Raw genomic sequence first — 20,721 nt, forward strand, 5'->3', positions numbered from 1 at the left:
TGCTATGAAAGTAAATGCTGCTTACACTCCTTACTCAACTATAACTCAGGCCCAGCACAGCTCAGGCCAAACTTCCAACCCTGAAAGAACTCCTTGCCTGTCCTGCTGGGTGAGGAGGGTCTAGGACACAGCGGAAGCAAATGCAGTGGGCAGCATGAGGACACATGGCCATGCCACTTGGAATCCTGGGTCACCGTCCACAGTGCAGAGCCTGGGTGTCAGCAGCAGTACCTCGAATGAAGCGCAGCCACTTGGGCAGGATGTCTGCAGCCTTGGTCTGGATGAGGACCTTGCGGCTATACAGTGCCACGCTGGAGCCCAGCTCCCTGCTCACATCAAACATGGATGGTTTCTGGGAGAAATGAAAGCATATGACCGGGTGGCACCAGCTGAGCCCACCAGATAAGGGAAGGAAGGAAGGACCGAGGGTAGCACCTCCCTGGCCGCATGGATGATGAGCCCCAGGGGTGAGAAGAATGGACACAACTCCTCCCGTGTTGGCTCTGCTGGAATCCATAAGTGCTCTGGAGAGGATAGGGCAGCCTCCCCAACCCATACCCAACAGGGGACCTCAAACTAGTCTTATATGCCCCCAAAACAGAATTACAATTTATTAGAAGTCAGAATCAGCAAACCATGGCCTCCAGGCCAAAGTCAGCATGGGTTTCCCTACCACCATTGCAAGATGAGGCCTCTATTTATTTTTTTAATGTACACGAGTGCTCCATCTGCATGTATACCTACATGCCAGAAGAGGGCATCATATCACACTATAGATGGTTGTGAGTCACTATGTGGTTGCTGGAGATTAAACTCAGGACCTCTGGAAGAACAGACAGTCCTCTTAACCACTAAGCCATCTCTCCAGGCCCGGTTCTTAATTTTTTTTTTTAAAAATGGTTTTGGGAAAAATCAAACAGGACTATCTCAGGAAGACATGAAAGTCGGGCTGTAACATTAAAGGTTCCACAGACCAGTGAGGCCCTCTCACCACTGCAGCAGAGCTGGCAGCTCTCACACTGGGTTTGCAAAGCCCAAACCCTGCGCTTTGAGAAAACACCCACTCTGCCTAAGTAAGGTGGCTGCAGCTGCAGTGTAGGCTGATCTAGGAAGTCCCAGTGAGCTGAGACCCAGCACCTTGCTGATCCACGAGTACCCAAAATCTTAACTAATGGTTAGGGAAGGCCAAGGCCAACCCAGCCCTTTTTGAGAGCAATATAAACTGGATGCTACCAGGGTCTGCTGAAGTGAGGCAGGGGAGTAGACCTTGACTACTAAGCTTCTGTAGTATGGACTTGGCAGAACTTTTGTACTGCTGCAAGAGAGGAAAGCAGAGGGGAAAGCAGCAGGAGCCTGCAGAAGCTGCAGCCCTGCATCACAATGGCAAATATACACTGGCAAGTCTATGCAGCTCTTCTTAGGGAACCCCTGGGTGTGGACACTGAGAGTTACCCATAACCTTTGGCTTGCCCAGAGCTATGCAATGACCAGCCCAGCACCTCACCATCTCTGGCACATAGAAGATGCTGCGGATGTTGAGTGGTGCGTCCGTCTTGTAGTGCAAAGTGAAGCGGGGCTTATCATAAGCCTGAGCAATATAACGGTAGAATTCCTCATGCTGAAATTCACTGATGTCCTTTGGGTCCATCATCCAGATGGCCTGGAAATTTATATCAAAGGGGGTATCATGTTAGAAACATGTTTCTCAATGACTGCACAGGACCCAGACTCATGGACAGACCAGCAGGGACTAGCCTAGGAAGACCCCACATTGACAGCTTCAGCATTGGTGTAGGTTGAAAGTGATACAAAAGAGAGATGCAGGGGCTGGCGAGATGGCTCAGTGGTTAAGAGCACCGACTGCTCTTCCAAAGGTCCGGAGTTCAAATCCCAGCAACCACATGGTGGCTCACAACCATCTGTAATGAAATCTGATGCCCTCTTCTGGAGTGTCTGAAGACAGCTACAGTGTACTTACATATAATAAATAAATAAATCTTTAAAAAAAAAAAAAAAAAAAAAAAAAGAGAGATGCAAAGGCTCTGAAGCAAGAGCCTCTCTGTGTGACAGCAGGTTGGGAAGGACTAACTAGGGGACCACACAAGAGTGTACTTAGCAGAGATAAGGACACTATCCAATAGGCAAGCCTGTAATCTATCCATGAAATGGATAGTCATAAAAAGGAACAAGACTATGCCTGATACAATGTAACTCCCAAATTAGGCAAATCTACAGACAGAGAAAGAGTTGACTGTAGTTGTAAGGTCTGGAAATGAAAACTGTTAGTGGGGATATGCTTTTCAGGATGCTGAAAGTGTTCTAAAACCAGCTGTGGAGATACACCTGGCTATACAACAATTGTCACTAAGTTGGGTGGAGGGGAGCACTTTATGATATGTAATTTATACTTCAAGGAAAACTGCCTGCACCCCATAACTCTGATCTCTCCTGTGGTTCTAAGCAGTGACCCTTCCCCCATCTTTGCCTCCACATCCTTGAGAAGGTTTCTACAGCTGTCTGAGTCTCATAGGCAGCCCAGGGCCTCACCTGCAAAGTGTTAATCCGCTTTCCATTAAGGTACAAGGGGAAGCTGACAAAGTTACTGTACTTTGTTACCACATCTGGAGGAGAAAGAAACACAGTGAAGACTGACAGCCTGCCATCCAGGGAGGGCTTGCCTATTCCGTGCAAGGGAGGTGGCTCAGGTCACCACCCGCCATGGAAATACGATACCACCTAGTGCCAGAAGAGCTGTGCTCTCGGGAGCATTCGGAGTGACAGCCAGAGAGAGCAAAACAATGGCTGGAAGCACCTTTTCCCAGCTCCCAGAAAACCTAGGTTTCAAAGGTCTGCCCAGCAAGTGTCAGAGTCCCAAGCCCTCATGGCATGACAGACTTCCAACCCCAACAGGCTCAAACCCACAAGGGCTACAAAGCCCAGCCATCAGGACTCCTGAAGGTGGGAACTGGTTTTCCACAGATATGGCAGTTGAGTGGGGGCTGAGTTCTCTCCTGGCTCTTATGTGCTGTGCCATGCCTCTCACCCAGGCCTTCCTGCTTTGCAGGCCTAGCTGTCCTCACCTTGTACCCGGGACTCGCTGGCAAAATCTTTACAGTCTGACTTGAGGTGGATGATTATTTTGGTCCCAGGTCTAACTCCTGAAGCTTCGGCAATTTCAAACACTCCAGAACTAAAACATGAAGGAGAGTAAAGCCAGTTGCATAGCTTGCTGCAGCCAAAGCCCTGCTCAGCCGATTCAACAACCACTTCCATGAGGCTTTCACAAAAGCCACCCACACTTGACTGGAAATGAAATAAAGACCATCCCATTATTCTCTGGTTTCCTTTTTAAAATAAAATCTTGCTAAGTTGCACACTGGATTCAAACTCCTCCTGCCTCAGCACCTTGCATGCTGGGATCAGAGGCCTGTGCCACCCTATCCAGCTCTGTAGCTTCTGACTCTGGCAGAATCCCTTATGCACTCGATAGACATCAGGATCAAGAACACCCACAAAGTGCTGTCCTCAGTCACCCCATCACCCTCTATGAGAACTTCCTGAGCATGTCATTAGAAAGTAGGCTCAACCCATCTCCATATCAGTGCAGGATGCTGGGGATGGGGGCTGATTCTATGTGTTCACAACTGGTAATGGCAAGGGGACCCCCATGGTGAGCAGAAACGATGTCAGAGCTGACATCAACCCTGCCCTGCTGGCACTGTGCAGTGCCCACTATGAACAGCTCTCGGGGAATTTGCTGAAATACAGACTGAAGAAGGGTGCATGCAGCTAGCTTCCTGGCCTGGGAGTGCAGACCTCTGCAGGGGCTCCTACTCTACTTGTCCTCAGACCTTGCTAATTGGCCCTTAAACACACAAACACCCATACAACCCAGAAAGACTAATGTTTTCTTTCATTTGTGGATAATAGCTTTGAATCTTCAGATGTGTGTTCATTCTGGAATACCAAAGGTCAGGAAACTAATAAGGAGCCATGGGCAGGGTGGACTTCAAAGGAGGGGAGAGACCACAATGGCATAAAAAGTTAAATGGCGATAGGGCAGGGGAAGGGATACAGGGAGGAGTAGCTAACACTAAGGACATTTTAAAAAAGTCATGGAAGCCGGGCGTGGTGGCGCATGCCTTTAATCCCAGCACTCGGGAGGCAGAGGCAGGTGGATTTCTGAGTTCAAGGCCAGCCTGGTCTACAAAGTGAGTGCCAGGACAGCCAGGGCTACACAGAGAAACCCTGTCTCGAAAAACTTTAAAAAAAAAAAAAAAAAAAAAAAAAAAAAAGAGAAAAAAAAAAGTCATGGAAATCTACTGCAGACACTTCCTAAAACATGCACACACAGAGTTTAAATGCAGTTAGCTTATGACAGGCAACCTGCTTGATTCACAGGATAACAAAAAGCCCAGTGCCAGGAATAGGTTACTTCTAAAGTTGTTAGCTAGTGAGGTCCCATAGATCCCAAACATTAGAGATTACTGCCAATGTTCTTCCTATCCTTCAAAAGTTTATGGTAAGGGCTGGAGAGATGGCTCAGCGGTTAAGAGCACTGGTTGCTCTTCCAGAGGTCCTGAGTTCAATTCCCAGCAACTACATGGTGGCTCACAACCATCTGTAATGGGATCTGATGCCCTCTTGTGGTGTGTCTGAAGAAAGCGACAGTGTACTCACATACATTAAATAAATAAATCTTAAACAACATCAACAACATAAGTTTATGGTAAGATCTTATTACTGAAGACACAATATACTGAGTCAGAGAGCATGGAGAAATGAAGCCGGCCCTCGACTGGTGACATCCTTTATGACTTGCTGGCTTTCACAGTGATAGAGGGTGCTGTGCAGACTCCCAAAGGAGAGAACTGCCATGTAACCAGCTGTGAAACCTGCACACTGCAAGAACTACCTTGGCAAAACAAGCCTGCTGGCACAAAGGGGCCACAATGTCCTGGGAGTAACCAACTACTTTCCGATTAGACTTAAGACCTGTTCCACAAGCTGAAACCCTTACCTGGCACAATTACCCGCGTTAAGAGCCTGTGGGCAGACAGATCACAGAAGCTAGTACGAATACTTTGCTAAATGACACAGTATTAGATTGACTTCTAATAACTCAGTGACACCACAGTTGAGCCCATCTCCCACCCCTCATCAAGAAGCTTTTGTTTCCAATGTGTGTCGTTCAGATGAGATCAGCCCAGAGGCTCACATTTGAACACTTGGTTCCCACTTGGTGGGAATGTTTGGGCAAGATTAAGAAGTTTGGTGTTGTTGGAGGGGTGTCACTGAGGGCAGGCTTGGAGCTTTCAACAGACATGCACTGTTCCTGGCATGCCCTCTGCTTCCTGCTTTTTAGAATGAGATGTGAGCTCTCAGCTATTCCTGCCACCTTGCCTTTGCTCCACTATCAGTGACTTTAACCCTTTAAAACCATCAGCCAATTAAATGCTTTCTTTTATACCTTGTCTTGGTTGTGTTGTTTGTCATAGCAATAAAAAGGTACTTAGGCACAGTGGATGGCAATTAACACAGAGACCTATGAAGTGCAAAGAACAGGAGACCATGGAGTGCTTGCCCACAAACGGGAGGTCTGCACCACAGCCCTCCTCCCAAGGATCTTTACCAAGAGGGGATGGAGAGGTTGGAAGAGCCAGCGGAAGAGGATGAATGCAAGGACAGAGTTTTCTATACACAGCAGGTCAGTTATACAGATTGATTTACAGTAGATACACTGCATGCACGAGTCCCATCATTCAAGCCAGACAAAATCCCAGCATGGAGCAGAGGGGTGGGTGGGCACAGTAGCTAAGGAGATACTTGCAGATCGAGAGCTGTTTAGAAAGAGAAAAATCAAGCTGGGCGTGGTGGCGCACACCTTTAGTTCCAGCACTCGGGAGGCAGAGGCAGGCGGATTTCTGAGTTCGAGACCAGCCTGGTCTACAAAGTGAGTTCCAGGACAGCCAGGGCTACACAGAGAAACCCTGTCTCAAAAAACCAAAAAAGAAAAAAAAAAGAAAAAAAAATAGAAAGAGAAAAATCCCTTTTCAGGTCTCCTGGACGTTTGATCATTCACCCATGAGCGGCATATAGCCAAGAGCATATAAGCAGCACAGGTTGAATTGGATGTGTTTTTAAAAATGAGGACACAAAGTTGAAAGGGTTGGTAAAGGGAAATGGGTCTGGGAGGTGTGAGGGATGTGATCAGAATGCATTGTATGGAAATCTCAAATAATTAATAAAAACCATGAGTATCAGAAATCAAGTTTGGAAAAAAAGAGAACCCAAATTTGTCTGAGGCCCCATTCTCTTCAAATGCAGTCTGAATTTAATTCACCTTATTACTCTGTCAGACACCACCCCAAAGTGTGGAGAAGAACACTATCAGAGCATGCAGTCCTAGCTGGACAGAAGAGGATGACAAGGTCAGCCCTGTCCTGGGAAAGGCCTCACACAGACTTGCCTGTAGTGAGAATTTTCATTTCTTTAAAAACCCAGTCACTTTATTCGAATGTTTTTGTTTTAATCCCAGGTGTGGGATATGGGGCTGCTTCAGTTTGTCTACAGCCATTGACTATGATTGGCTTGTGTTCTTGGAAGGGGCGTGGCTTTTGCCAGCTGCAAGCAGTTTAATTTCGGGGACTCTGGAGAGAATAAATGCTAGAGCCCTGAGATGGTTAGGAGGTGTGCGAAGAAGAAAGAAGGCAGCGGTTGCTGGCCCTACTGCTGTGCTTGCTGTTGCTGGACTGCTGGGTATTCTGACAATGAAGACTAGACTTGCCCCTAGGAACTCAAGGCCTCTCCCTAATCAACAGGAATTGGCCTAAAGAGGTCTCTGTCCCTGCTTCCCCGCTAACCTTCTTTCTCTCCTACCTGGTATTAGGGGTTGGAAGGGTGGTACAGGTATGAGAACCCAATAAAATAGTTAACAAACACACCAACACTGGCCTCCACTGAGCTGGGTATGTCACTGCTGTGTCAAGGTTAGAAAGCTTTACAGTCAGGAGGAAAAGGGATTCCCACAGCACCAATGTCAGAGATGCCAGCTTCAGGCAAGGGCACCAGAGGAAGTCCCGTTCTTTCACTGCACTACTAAGAGCCCGACCCAAATAGTACAGCACCACAGGGCACAATACATGCCCAAGGCTATCTGGGTTCCCAAAGCCAAAGAGTCAGGCTTCACCTAAACAGCCCACAAGATGTACAACAGCATCTTAAGGAACTCCTAACTCTTGGATGCAATGGTGCACATCTGAGATCCCAACACTCAGGTGCCAAGGCAGGAGGATTGTTGTGGGTTCAAGGCTAATCTTAGCTATATAGAGTATTTTAGAATAACCTGTGTTAAATATAAAGACCCTGTTTCAACACCTCTAAGTCAATTCTTATTAAATATTGTCAAATGCATGATAATGTCTAGTTTGCATGCCAATGATACTAGGCCCTGAGTGCCATGAGGGAAAGGGACATTGGCAACGTGAGTAGGCCTCTTCTTACTTACCCATCTGAAAGCCACTGGTAACCTGGGCTCTCTGGAGCTGCTGATCGAGAATAGACTTCAACCTTGTCAGCTACCATGAAGGCTGAATAGAAACCCACTCCAAACTGACCAATGATCTTGCTGCTGGTCTCTGCCTGGTTCTGCAGTGCTTCCAGGAAGGCCTGTGGTGGCGAAGACTGTTCAGAGGGTGGCCCACCCCACCTGTGTTGTGCTGGGCAGGGTCCTCTAGCATATGCCAAGAGTGCAGTTAGCAAGTAACGAATCCTTCTCTACCGCCCTACATTCTCATAAAGGACTAAATCAACAGAATCTGGAACATGATGCTCAAAGCCATACAGCCAGGCCCAGGCAGGGATAGGGCTGTATCCTATTTATACTGTTCATTGCCAACTTCAGGTCATAACTGGATAGGGAAAGAGGCAACTTGACCTTGTGGGTCAGCAGGCCCAGTGGGGCTATTATAATTGTTCTGTGTGTCATGTGTCCTAGGCTCAAAACCTTGTGGGAAACAATTCAAACCTAGCACCACTGTCCCTTGGTGCCCAGGGGTATAGTCCCAGGACCAGGGTACAAGGTCCATGGATGCTAAGCATCTTGTCTACGAGCAGTTTTCTATATAATCTACACTCCTATCCCCATACTGAAAACAATTTCTACTTATGGTACCCAGCATATAAACAGTCAGAGTGTACTATTTAAAGAATAAGTGTGTCCAGGACAGACACTTTTAAAAAACACTTTCACTTTGGGGTCCCATAGACACAGAGGATGATCACATGCTTCTGAAAAACGTGCCAGTGCTTAGCTGGCCATTCTCACATTGTCATCGTCTACTGCTCCAGCCTAAGCCAGCTGCCCAGAACATCCTGCAAACATCTGTCGTCAGCATACATGTAACATGGCAGCTTCCAGCACATCTGGCTAGTGTGATCAATGAGCTGACTTTACATCTCATTTTAATTCATTTAAAAACAGCATGTGTAGCTCATAGCTGGTCTCTGAGACAGTAAAGACTACCTTACACAAAAACTCCACAAGGAACTTCACCAGTAGAAGTCACAGCACAGAAAAATTTTAAAGTAGAATTCCTGTGTGACACTTTGGCTTATCAAAGGCACCATTTATATAAACAGAAACAAACAGAAAAAGCACACAGGAACCAGGAGGCAGTGCACACCTCTGGCCTCTGCCTTAGGCCAGAATGGACCCTGCTTAGGATCCCAAGACAGACATCTTGTCTTCCCAGCATATATTCTGACAATAAAATGGCCCCTAATAGCTGGCTGTCCTCAAACCCACTGCACCTGTAGGCAGAGTGGCTCAAGATCAAATGCTGCTTGGGAAAAGTGGCCGCCTCTGCTGAGTGGGTGGGTGGGTGAGGCCTAACTTGAAGGGTGAATGGATGAATCCTCCTGGATTTGGACAGGCAGGCTTCAACTCGTCTGTTCACTACACTACAGCTCTGAGCAAAGTGACTTCCACCTCTGTACAGCACAAGACTGCTAGCAGACACCTCTCTATGGTCCCACAGTGCCTATCCTAGAAGGGAGGAGGGGTTCTGGGCTGTACCTACCTTTGACCCCGATCTGGCAATTGTGCCAAGGTTGGACACCAGCTCCTCCTGTGTCATCCCAATGCCAGTGTCCTGAAGAAAGAGATATTGTCACACACAGACCCTGTGTAGCTAGGCCAAAGCACATGGACAGGACCAGGAATCCCAATGTCTTCCCTCTGTGCTCATGGCTAGGGTTCAAAGTACACCACAAGCTCATTGGAGAGTCCAGTCCTGTCAGTCCACAACACCAGAGAAGACCTGAAGGGTTGGTTGGAGGACTTACCACTGAAAACACCTCAGGGCTAGAGTGCAGTTTAACTCATTTGTGGGTTCCATCCTCAGCCCCAAACCATAAAACCAACCAATTTCGGAAAGGTGCTGAGTCAACAAGTTGGCAGCTGATCATGCAACTCTCATGAGCAGTACACCCTGGCCACACGCCTGCCTGGCTCTGATCCATCCTCTGGGGGTTCTTCTATTCAAAACAATGGAGGCAGTGGTCACAACTGTTGGGTCCAGCAGCCCGCTGGAGCAGCTGCAACTCTTCCATGGGGCCATCAGTCCTCTCTCCTGCAGCAAGCCTCTGCTCTGAGTTCTGCACCACTGCTCTTCTGCTAGCTCCTACTCTCCCAGGGGATGGTGATAGGACAGAGACCTTCGAAGGGGAGAGTAGCTCATCTATGCAATCAGCGGCCATTAAGAAAAGGAAAAGGCCTGGGGGTTAGGTGTGGTGTGGGAGGATAAGGCAGATGGACTGATGGATGTTTGAGGCCAGCCTGTGCTACACTGTGAGTTCCAGGTGAGCCTGGGCTACAGAAGTTATAGAATGCTTGCCTGACATGCTCAAGGCCTAGGTTCCATCCCTGGGAACACTCAAAAATAACCCAAGCTTGAACTCTCTACTGGCTAGTTTTGTGTCAACTTGACACAGCTAGAGTTATCACAGAGAAAGGAGCTTCAGTTGGGGAAATGCCTCCATGAGATCCAAATGTAAGACATTTTCTCAATTAGTGATCAAGGGGGAAAGGCCCTTTGTGGGTGGGACCATCTCTGAGCTGGTAGTCTTGGTTCTATAAGAGAGCAGGCTGAGCAAGCCAGGGGAAGCAAGCCAGTAAGTAACATCCCTCCATGGCCTCTGCATCAGCTCCTGCTTCCTGACCTGCTTGAGTTCCAGTCCTGACTTCCTTGGGGATGAACAGCAGTGTGGAAAGTGTAAGCTGAATAAACCCTTTCCTCCCCAACTTGCTTCTTGGTCATGATGTTTGTGCAGGAATAGAAACCCTGACTAAGACAAACTCCAAAAATAAGTCTGAGGAACCTACTCACATATGTCTTAGTCAGGGTTACTATTGCTCTGATGAAACACCATGACCAAAGCAACTCGGGGAGGAAAGGGTTTATTTCACTCACAGGTCCATAGAACAGCTCATCATTAACAGCAGTGAAGGCAGGAGCTGATAGAGGCCATGAAAGGGTTGCTCACCGTGGCTTGCTCAGCCTGCTTCCTTGTAGAATCCCAGACAACTAGCCCAGTGGTTGTCCCACCCACAATGGACTGGGCACAGTCTCATCAATTGCTAATTATGAAAATGCCTTACAGTTAGATCTTATGGAGCATTTTCCAATTTAGGTTCTCTCCTTTCAGATGACTCTAGCCTGTGTCAAGTTGATATTTAGCCCAAGCTGTACTGAAACTTAGTATGTAGCCCGGGTTGTCCTTGAATTTGTGATTCTCCTTAGTTTCTCCAGTGCTTTTTATATTATATATATATAATAATTATTATTTGTAATATATATAATAAAACACATAAAATATGTAAATAAAAACTATTATGGGTGTATACCATCTCAACCAGACACACTGGAACTTTCTAAGGATTCCTTAAAAACTTTTTGTTAGCTGGGCAGTGGTGGCGCACACCTTTAATCCCAGCACTCGGGAGGCAGAGGCAGGTGGATTTCTGAGTTCGAGGCCAGCCTGGTCTAACACACAGTGAGTTCCAGGACAGCCAGGGCTATACAGAGAAATCCTGTCTCGAAAAAAAACAAAAACAACAACAACAAACCTTCATGTTAGATGATATAAAGGAGAACACAGACTTCCTGCTTTTAACTTACGTTGCTTCCTTCCCAGATAGTCACCACACTCCAATGGAAATGTCCCAAGTTTCATATGACATGACAAACTGACAGAAAGGGAGAGAACCTGGGATGCTTTTCAAAAGAACTAGTTGGAGAACGTACACTGGCTATTTGAGATTATTTATAAAGCTGCACTAGCAAAGGCAGCATGTTCTAGGCACCTAAGGGCAGGGATACAGCTGACAGAACACAAAGGGTCCATGCACACAACAGCTAGTACATTTCTGACCACGGTTCCAAGATGATGCGATGGGATGGGATCCTTAAGACTTCACACCACACACACAATTCACTTGAAAGTATCACAGGCATTAATGGAAGAGCTAAAGGAGCACTTGATTGCATGTTGCCATGAGCATGTATGCATGCGTGTACACACACACACACACACACACACACACACACATAAATAAATCTTTTAAAAACAGAGAAAGAAGTGGTAAACTTGACTTTCTTAAGGCAAGGGTAGATCCAACTCAGTGACAGAGGGCCTGTTTAGCACATCACAGGCCCTGGGTTAAATCCCCAGGACTGCCACAGTTCTCACTCTTGAGAGACCAAAGCCATAGCCTTTTGAGTAACTCTAAATTCCCTTCCCTTCTGCCTGGGACTCTAAGATCCTAAGGTGGGTTAGTGAGTGACCGCAAGAGTGCTCAGAACAGGAAGGAAACAGTCAGCTATCACTGGAGTCCAGCCAGAACTAGAATGCAGTCCTCCCCATGTCTGGTCACCCCGGCTGTTTCTTGACAAAGAGCTGGGTACTGTCAGGACAGAAGTACCTGAATGGTAATAGTGCCCTTCTTGGCATCCGTCTGAAGGTGAATCTCCATTTCTGGCAGCACCTGGCCTTCACACACCAGCTTGTGCCGCAGTTTCTCCAAGGCATCACTGGCATTGGAGATGAGCTCTCGTATGAACACCTAGGGAATAGGAGCAAGAGGTAGGGAGATGAACGAATGGCACTGACTGAGACCTGACTGCCGAGTCTGTAATGGCGGCAGCTGATGACCTAATGACACAATACCCTGTCTCCCATGGTCGGTGGTATCTCTTCAACAAATACTCTGGAGCTAACCTTTCCTTTCAGGATGGTCAGTGAAGCCTGGACTTACATGTGAACTGAGACTTTAAGAAACCTGTGAAAGAGCTGGGCAGTGGTGGCGCACATCTTTAATCCCAGCACTTGGGAGGCAGAGGCAGGTGGATTTCTGAATTCAAGGCCAACCTGGTCTACAGAGCGAGTTCCAGGATAACCACAGCTACATAGAGAAACCCTGTCTTCCTATCTTGAAATACGAGAGAGAGAGAGAGAGAGAGAGAGAGAGAGAGAGAGAGAGAGAAACCTGTGAAAGAGTTGGGCAGAGGTGGCACATACCTTTAAGGAAATAGAGGTAGGGAGATCTCTGAGTTTGAGCCCAACCTGGTCTATAGATCGAGTTCCAGGACAGTCAGGGCTACACAGGGAAATTGTGTCTGAGAAAATAAACAATAATAAGAAAAGTAACCCTGCAATGGGCCCTTTCTTAATCGACTTGCACAGGATGGTAAATGTCCCCCAAATATCTGTCTTTCCTACTCTGAAGAAAGAAAGCCAGACCCAGGAGCAGAGGTTGCAACCCTAGCTACTGAGAAGGCTGAGGCAGAAGGCTGTGAGTTCAATACACGAATGCTTGGTCAATTCAGTAAGACGATGGTCCAATGCACACAAGGGCGTGATTCAATCCCTACCACCACAAACACAAATCAACTGCTTCATTTACTGGGGATCAAACACTAAAGCCTTGATCTTCTAGAGAAATGGACGTCAGAGGCCAGGAAATCCCTGCAAGGTCTGAAAGCACCCCGATCCTACACAGAGCTCAAGAGAGCAGACGAGGAAGTGGGTGTTTCCTGAGATCCTTGAAGTCTGTAGGATGAGTGCCAGTCTACTTTAGAACCTTGGCTGTTACTGAGCACAGCACGAGCAGCAGTCTTCCTTCCCTCCTTCTCACGTCTCAGTCTCCTGCGCGTTAGGTCACAGGCATACAACGTCCCCTGCTGGTAGCACTTCTCTTGGCTTTTTCCAAGCCTTGGATTTTGCTATTGCTGTTGTTGCTATATTTGAGACAAAAATCTCACTGTATAGCCCAGGCTAACCTCAAACCTGTAATTCTTTTGCCTTTGTCATCCCAGCACTAAGATTATGTGCACCCAACAATGAATGTTAATCTCCTCAAAAATAACATTTAAGAATTAGATGCAGGAACACACATCTCTAATGCTAGCGCTCAGAGCTGGATGTGGAAGAAGGGAAGGTTCAAGGATTAGAGAGCTGCCATCTTCCAATAACTTCCCCAAATGGCAAACACAACGAAAACCACAAAAAGCACCAAATGTGCCTGCTCCAGGCCTTTTAGCCAACATGTACTGTTCTTCTGGCCACATGCATAAAGTCTCCAAGAAAGGTTCTACTACAGACATCAGGGAACAAGTACTGGTCAAAAAAGAAGGCCCCGGGTTGGTGAGCAAGCTCAGTGGGTAAGAGGACTGACTGCTCTTCCAAAAGTCATGAGTTCAAATCCCAACAACCACATGGTAGCTCACAACTACCCGTAATGAGAGATCATGATCTCTTCTGGCATGTCTGAAGACAGCTACAGTGTACTTATGCATAATAATAAATAAATCTTTTGGCCAGAGTGAGCAGGGACTGAGTGAACGAAGTTGACCGGAGCAAGCAGAGGTCCTAAAAGTTCAATTCCCAACAACCACATGAAGGCTCACAACCATCTGTACACCTACAGTGTACTCATATACATAAAAAATAACAATAAAAAAGAATGCCCTATAAGTGTTACTGTGGCCAACCTAGAAGTCTACAATCTCAGCTAGTGCAATAAGTTCAATGCAAGACTTCTGCCAAGGGGACCAGTGGACATAATGAGAATATTAAGCATTCTGAGAGCTGAGGCAGCTTCCTGAAATGAGTGAAGGAAACTGATCAGGAAAATAAGGAAGCCAAAGAGAAAGGCACCTATGTTGAACTGAGTGCTGGCCTGCTGTACCACTTTGTAAGGACTAACAGGAGGGGTCTGAGCTGCCAGAGCCCACTCACTATGGATTCGTGCCTTAAAGTGCTAAAAGAAATGAAAGCCCTAGACAGTATTAAGAAAGAAGAAAAAAGCTCACAGACAGGCCAGCAAGAGCACCAAGCAGGTGAAGGTACTTCTGTCCAGTCTGATGACCTGTGTTCAATCACATGGAAGGAGGAGGAGAGGACGCACTGACTGCTCTATGAGCATCCTCGAGCATGCACACAACGCACACACAGATGTAAGAAACAGCTTTAAGAGCCGGGCATGGTGGCACACGCCTTTAATCCCAGCACTCGGGAGGCAGAGGCAAGCGGATTTCTGAGTTCCAGGACAGCCAGGGCTACACAGAGAAACCCTGCCTCAAAAAACCAAAAAAAAGAAAAAGAAAAAGAAACAGCTTTAAGTGCAAGGTCATCCTTGGCTACAAAACAACACGAGACCCTATCTCGAAAAAAACAAAACAGAAAGGTTTTGTATTCCTCTCTAACACAGGTACAGGACCGCAAGTTCTGCTAACGTAGATAAACACAAGAGCTTCAAAGCACATCAATAGTCCAGCTGAAACAGATCAAAAGTAGATCTCTATGTCAGTATTGGGGAGGGCCTGGATGAGCACAATTCCTCTTAACAGCAAGCAGAGGAGCTGGATTAGGCTTCCCCAGGAAGGGATGGGGGCAGCCTTGCCAGACCCCCTGACTGGCCCGGAGAGCAATGGCCATACATCCTACCTCTTTTTCTGAGTACAGAGAACGGGCTACGATGTCCAAAAGTTTCTTTGTCTCTGCCTGGAACTCATGTTTGGAGACAGAACCTGGTAATGAATCAAAGACACAATCAATAAAATTGCATTTCCATTTTTTGTGGGAGAACATGCCTTCTGAAATGTTTAAGGTTCTGACTTTTAAACACAGAGGAATGACTAAGAGAAGTAGACATTTAAATAGTATCTCTCAAACTAAAGGGCACGAAGCAACTCTGCAGCCATAGAGGGGTGTGGGATATCCCTCAAGGCTCCAACAAACTGTGGAGGCAGAGTCCCCACAATATGTGTGTGGGAGACTCAGGCTGGCATTAACAGTGCACAGTACATTTTTCACAAGCATTACTCAAAAAACCGACTGTAAGGAAGCCTCACTTCTCAGCATCAATAGTCTGTCCGACTCCGTCAAAAGTCAGAAGTGCAGCCCCGGGCCTGGAGATGGCCTTCCTGTCCCACATCAGTTGGGTCAGCATTCCCTTTTAGTTGGCAGCTTCTCGGGTGACCACCAGAGGGGGCAAGCGCAGTAGGTAAAAGCCAAGGGTTGCAGATGGCATGGTCTCCAGGCTTACCCCGCACTGCCTCAGTGTTGCTGATGATGGAGTGCAGGCTCTCCTCCTCCTTGTCCTCGGCTGCCTGTGTGCTGTATAACTGTCCTGCAGAGATCCCTGAAGCCAGACTTTGTGTGGGGCCCCTAAACTGGACTGTAGTCTTCTGAAGGTGCAGAACTGGCTTTCCTGAAAAGACAATCATGAAAAATGGGTAAGAATTAAGGCAGATGTCCTAGCTCACTTACATTGTGTCTAGATGTCTGGCAGAGACTACAGTGGATCTGTCCAGCCCATGCTTGTGAGGATGAAGGCACAGCAGCTGTAGCAGGTAGTCTCAGTAGCTTTCCCTTATATACAGAATGCCAAATAAATGTACTTTACCAAAAGGTACTTTACCTGATCCATGTCTAGCCAGGAAGGGACTCAGAACTGCTTCTGTAACTTCCTGGCAAGCCTGGTGGGTCTTGAAACCTCTGGCACAGAACTAGGTGTGAGGTGTCTCCACTTGGTGGGGGGATCAGCCTAAGCCTTCACTGCCACAAAAACTCTGCAGAGTCCATACTTCCAATACCACTCCTCAGCCCCAAGGGCTAGCACACAGGGCACTGGTATTGCCTCTGCCTCCCAAGTGCTGGGATTAAAGGTGTGCACCACTACTGCCCAGCCACCCTTAACTTATAATACATGTGAAGGAATAAAGAATATCCAGAAATGAGTAATTTTAAAAACAAATATATCTGGGCCAGTGAGGTTGCTCAGCAGGTAAAGAGGGGTGCAACCAAACCTGATGATCTGAGTTGAATCCCCCGAACCCACACTATGGAAGGAGAGCCAACTCCTGTTGTCATCTGACCTCCACACATGGCACCCACCCACACACACACATATATACATAATTCATTTTTTATTATTTTAAGTAATGAGCATACATGTCTCTGAGCAGGTCTCTTATAAACACCAGGGCCAGCAGAGTAACAATTCACGAGGCAAGAAGGAACTCCCCTCAACACAACTCCACAGCTGGTGCTTTCAAACTTCTAGAGTCTGACACGGGGCGGTTGATTGTAGGCATATTTAAGTATAGTACAATTTTGATAAAAATTTCCTGCTGTAACACAATGCAACACAATCCCTTGTGCACAATGAGGCATAATTACATCCAAACTTTTCTCAAAATACATGTCACTTTTTCCATGAAGATGGGTTCTAGAGATAGGCTACCTGTTTAAGGACCTAGGGGACATTCTGGTGTGGTCTATGTCATACAGATAGTATAGAGGTCACCTGGGCTATTAGCCACTTCTGGTCCTGGTTGTGGGAGCCTGGTATGGCCTGACCCAATATAGATCAATAGGTTATTAACCACTTTCCTTCCCAGCCTCCTGCATGGAAAACTGGGTTATAGAACTCTTCCACTGAAAACACAACCCTGCATGTTTAACACTCCTGTTTTCTCTAGTGCTATCTGTGAGCACAAGGATCTCTGTGCTCCCAACATTTGTGAATGAGTTAAGTGCACATGAGTGTAAGTGCCCACCGAGCTCAAGCAAAGGCATTTGATCTGGAGTTGGGAGTTACAGTTAGGTGTACTAGGAACTAAACTCAGGTCCTTTGCAAGAGCAGTGACCATTTCTACCTGCTGAATCATCTCTAAATACACTTTTGTGTGTATCCTAGAGCTAAGTAACATGAACGAGCTACTATTCCAATGCACACGGTGAAGCACAGTAGCCAGGGTGCCTCCCTGGAAGATGAATGCAGTGACCTAAGCGGACGTGCATGTGAACTTCACTCAGGAAGAGTGGAGTTTGCTGTATCTTTCCAGAAGAGTTTCTATGGAAATGTGATACTGGAAATCTTTAAGATTTCCACTGCTAAAGGATATAAATGGGAAGACCACTGTCTTAGTCAGGGTTTCTATTCCTGCACAAACATCATGACCAAGAAGCACTTGGGGAGGAAAAGGTTTATTCAGCTTACTCTTCCACATTGCCGTTCATCACCAAAGGAAGTCAGGACTGGAACTCAAACAGGTCAGGAAGCAGGAGCTGATGCAAAAGCCATGGAGGGATGTTCTTTACTGGCTTGCTTCCCCTGGCTTGCTCAGCCTGCTCTCTTATAGAACTCAAGACTGCCAGCTCAGAGATGGCACCACCCACAAGGGGACCTCCCCTCTTGATCACTAATTGAGAAAATGCCCCACAGCTGGATCTCATGGAGGCTCTTCCCCAACTGAAGCTCCTTTCTCTGTGATATCCCCAGCCTGTGTCAAGTTGACACATAACACCAGCCAGTACAATTGACCCCTTGTCAACTTGACACACAAACACATCACTAGTAAGCCTCAACCCTTAGTTCTTATTCATCCCCAAGATCTATACAACTTTAAAAGTCCCACAGTCTATACATATTAAAAGTTCAATCCTTTTAAAATATCCAATATCTTTTAAAATTCAAAGTCTTTTTACAATTAAAAGTCTCTTAACTGTGGGATCCACTAAAACATTTTCTTCCTTCAAGAGGGAAAAATATCAGGGCACAGTCACAATCAAAAGCAAAAATTAAACTCCAACTGTCCAATGTCTGGGATCCAACTCACGATCTTCTGGCTCCTCTAAGGGCTTGGGTCACTTCTCAGGCCATGCCCTTTGTAGCACACATCTTGTCTTTTAAGCTCCAACTGCCTGTACTCCACTGCTCCTGCTGTTCTCGGTAATCATCTCCAAAACGCTGCTGTCTTCCACTGTAACCAGGCTTCACCAATAACCTCTCATAGGCTCTCTTCATGGTGCCAAGCCTCAACTCCTTTGCATGATCCCTTCAGTCCTGGGCCATCAATTGCAACTGAGGCCGCATCTTCACCAATGGCCTTCCATGCCCTCTCACAGTGCCAAGCCTCAGCTGCTCTGAGTGACCCCTTCATGCCTTCAAAACCAGTACCACCTGGGTAACTCTTACACATTACCAACTCCAGCCACAGCACAAGGTACAACCTTGGCTATCTCTGGAACACAGCCTCTGTGCTCTCAAAAAACACTTCCCAGAAGATGTCACCTCAATGATGCTGGTCTTGTCTTAATCACCACTAATTTCTTAGCTCCAGCTAACCAGCATCAATAGTCCCAGTAATGCAAAGGTTTTGCTTTAGTAGTTCTGGTATCTTGTTAATCACAGCTGATTCTTCAGCCCCAGCTAACCAGAACCACAGAATCTTCACAATCAAACTAGCAATGGCCCCGAAAAAAAGTCTTTAATCTTCCCTTTGAAATTTCACAAGCCAGGCCTCCATGTTCTGCACTGTTCTCAACATTATCTTCCAAGCTCCTTCACAACATTCGACAGAGCTCTTAACACCAAATGGATCTTCTGGCCCAAAGTTCCAAAGTCCTTCCACAGTCCTCCCCAAAACATGGTCAGGCTGTCACAGGAATACCCCACTATGCTGGTACCAATTTGTCTTAGTCAGGGTTTCTATTCCTGCACAAACATCATGACCAAGAAGCAAGCTGGGGAGGAAAGGGTTTATTTGGCTTACACTTCCACATTGCTGTTCATCACCAAAGGAAGTCAGGACTGGAACTCAAACAGGTCAGGAAGCAGGAGCTGATGCAGAAGCCATGGAGGGATGTTCTTTACTGGCTTGCTTCCCCTGGCTTGCTCTTATAGAACCCAAGACTACCAGCCCAGGGATGGTCCCACCCACAAGGGGACCTCCCCTCTTGATTACGAATTGAGAAAATGCCCCACAGCTGGATCTCATGGAGGCATTTTCCCAACTGAAGCTCCTTTCTCTGTGATAACCCCAGCCTGTGTCAAGTTGACACATAAAACCAGCCAGTACAACCACAAATATTGAAGAACATTGTCAAATTTCCAGAAGACATAAAAGGCATATCATCTGTCACTCAGGATGCAAGCATAGGGACATGGAAGCAGCATACCTCTCTCTCCCACAACAGTTAGAAGACATACAGTAGTCCCTGCTATCCTCACCATAAACACACTTGGTGAATATGATATCAGTTAATTGGGTTTCCAGTGTGATTTTAAAAATGTTTCGAAGCCGACTGAAATGTGCAGAAAATGTGACTTTTACTGCATGTTACAAAGCTGACCTCCACTAGGACTGCACATTTTGGCAAATCTATTCATCAGACTCAGTTATGAAGGCTGAAACTGTCCTGGGTATAGACTGAGGTCAAGCATACTAATACACTGCCAGTGAGCCGGGGCCCTCAAACCTGGAGGAAGGAAAGGGAGAAGAGTTAAGACCAGCATCATTACCCTTTAAGTGAAGATACCATGAGATCCCTTGTACATGTAGACCAGAAACAAAAGTGAACACACAAGTGTGTGCCCCTGTGTGAGTACATTCTACGTCCACATGTATTTTCTAACCCTGCCTATAATATATACTATTATATATATGTACACACACACACACACACACTATCAATGTCAATGCTATATATATGCATCAGTAGTCCCAGGGTGACTGATAACACCCTGAGAGCACCAAGCACCATTAGGTAGTCACTAATGGTAGTAGTCACTCCTGACAGGCCCTTTCTCAAGAACACACTGGCCCTGGGCAAACTGGAATTATTCTGCATCCCCCAATGAAGGAACAAGTGCTCTGTGGAGGGCAGAGGTGAGCCCTGAAGAACTCAGAAATGAAGTTATTTTTAGTAGTAGAACCTGGGATGATTTGAGCCAAAATGTTAGCAGTAACTGACTACAGACTTCAGTCTAGAATGTATTAATCCATACTTTAATGTACGGCTTCTTCTTTCAGGGAAACTGCCATGGAATGATAAAAAAAGCAAACAGATAAATCTCATTCAGACAGAAATTACTGACAGATGTCAGCAAACAACTATACAATATTAGTGTTACCTAAAAAAACATTTGCTGACTTCAAAGAGAAAGTCAGTAATTTTACCATTGGGGGGAAAAAGCAGACAGATCTCCTTTGGGTAGTGCTTACCACAAGCCTGATAACCTGACTTAGATCCCTGCAACCTGCAAATTGCCAAAAAACTGATCTCTCAAGAGTCATCTTCTGACCTCTGTACACACAATAATAAATAATTTGAATGGTGCATAGTTGTAATACTAGCACTTGAAGAACTAAG

General features: G+C 46.4%; 1 protein-coding gene across 3 annotated transcripts in view; it reads right to left on the reverse strand.

The window, feature by feature from the left end:
* Positions 1–20,721, reverse strand: part of Trap1 (TNF receptor-associated protein 1) — a 37,870-nt gene that overhangs the window by 13,279 nt on the left and 3,870 nt on the right. For 2 of the 3 annotated variants that reach the window (NR_152409.1, NM_026508.2), the window contains exons 2-10: positions 15,608–15,772; positions 15,007–15,089; positions 11,984–12,124; positions 9,081–9,152; positions 7,508–7,668; positions 3,081–3,190; positions 2,548–2,621; positions 1,505–1,660; positions 232–352 (exon numbers count right to left, since the gene is read on the reverse strand). Coding sequence is in view for 1 of the 3 variants with exons in the window: in NM_026508.2 (NP_080784.1) it covers positions 232–352; positions 1,505–1,660; positions 2,548–2,621; positions 3,081–3,190; positions 7,508–7,668; positions 9,081–9,152; positions 11,984–12,124; positions 15,007–15,089; positions 15,608–15,772 (1,083 nt within the window). In the remaining 2 variants the exon portion in view is untranslated. Of the gene's footprint in view, positions 1–97; positions 353–1,504; positions 1,661–2,547; positions 2,622–3,080; positions 3,191–7,507; positions 7,669–9,080; positions 9,153–11,983; positions 12,125–15,006; positions 15,090–15,607; positions 15,773–20,721 lie in introns of all 3 variants that reach the window. The other variant, XR_001781856.2, reaches the window with a different exon arrangement.

Source organism: Mus musculus, chromosome 16 (assembly GCF_000001635.26).
Source record: "Mus musculus strain C57BL/6J chromosome 16, GRCm38.p6 C57BL/6J".
Classification (NCBI taxonomy): Eukaryota; Metazoa; Chordata; class Mammalia; order Rodentia; family Muridae; genus Mus; species Mus musculus.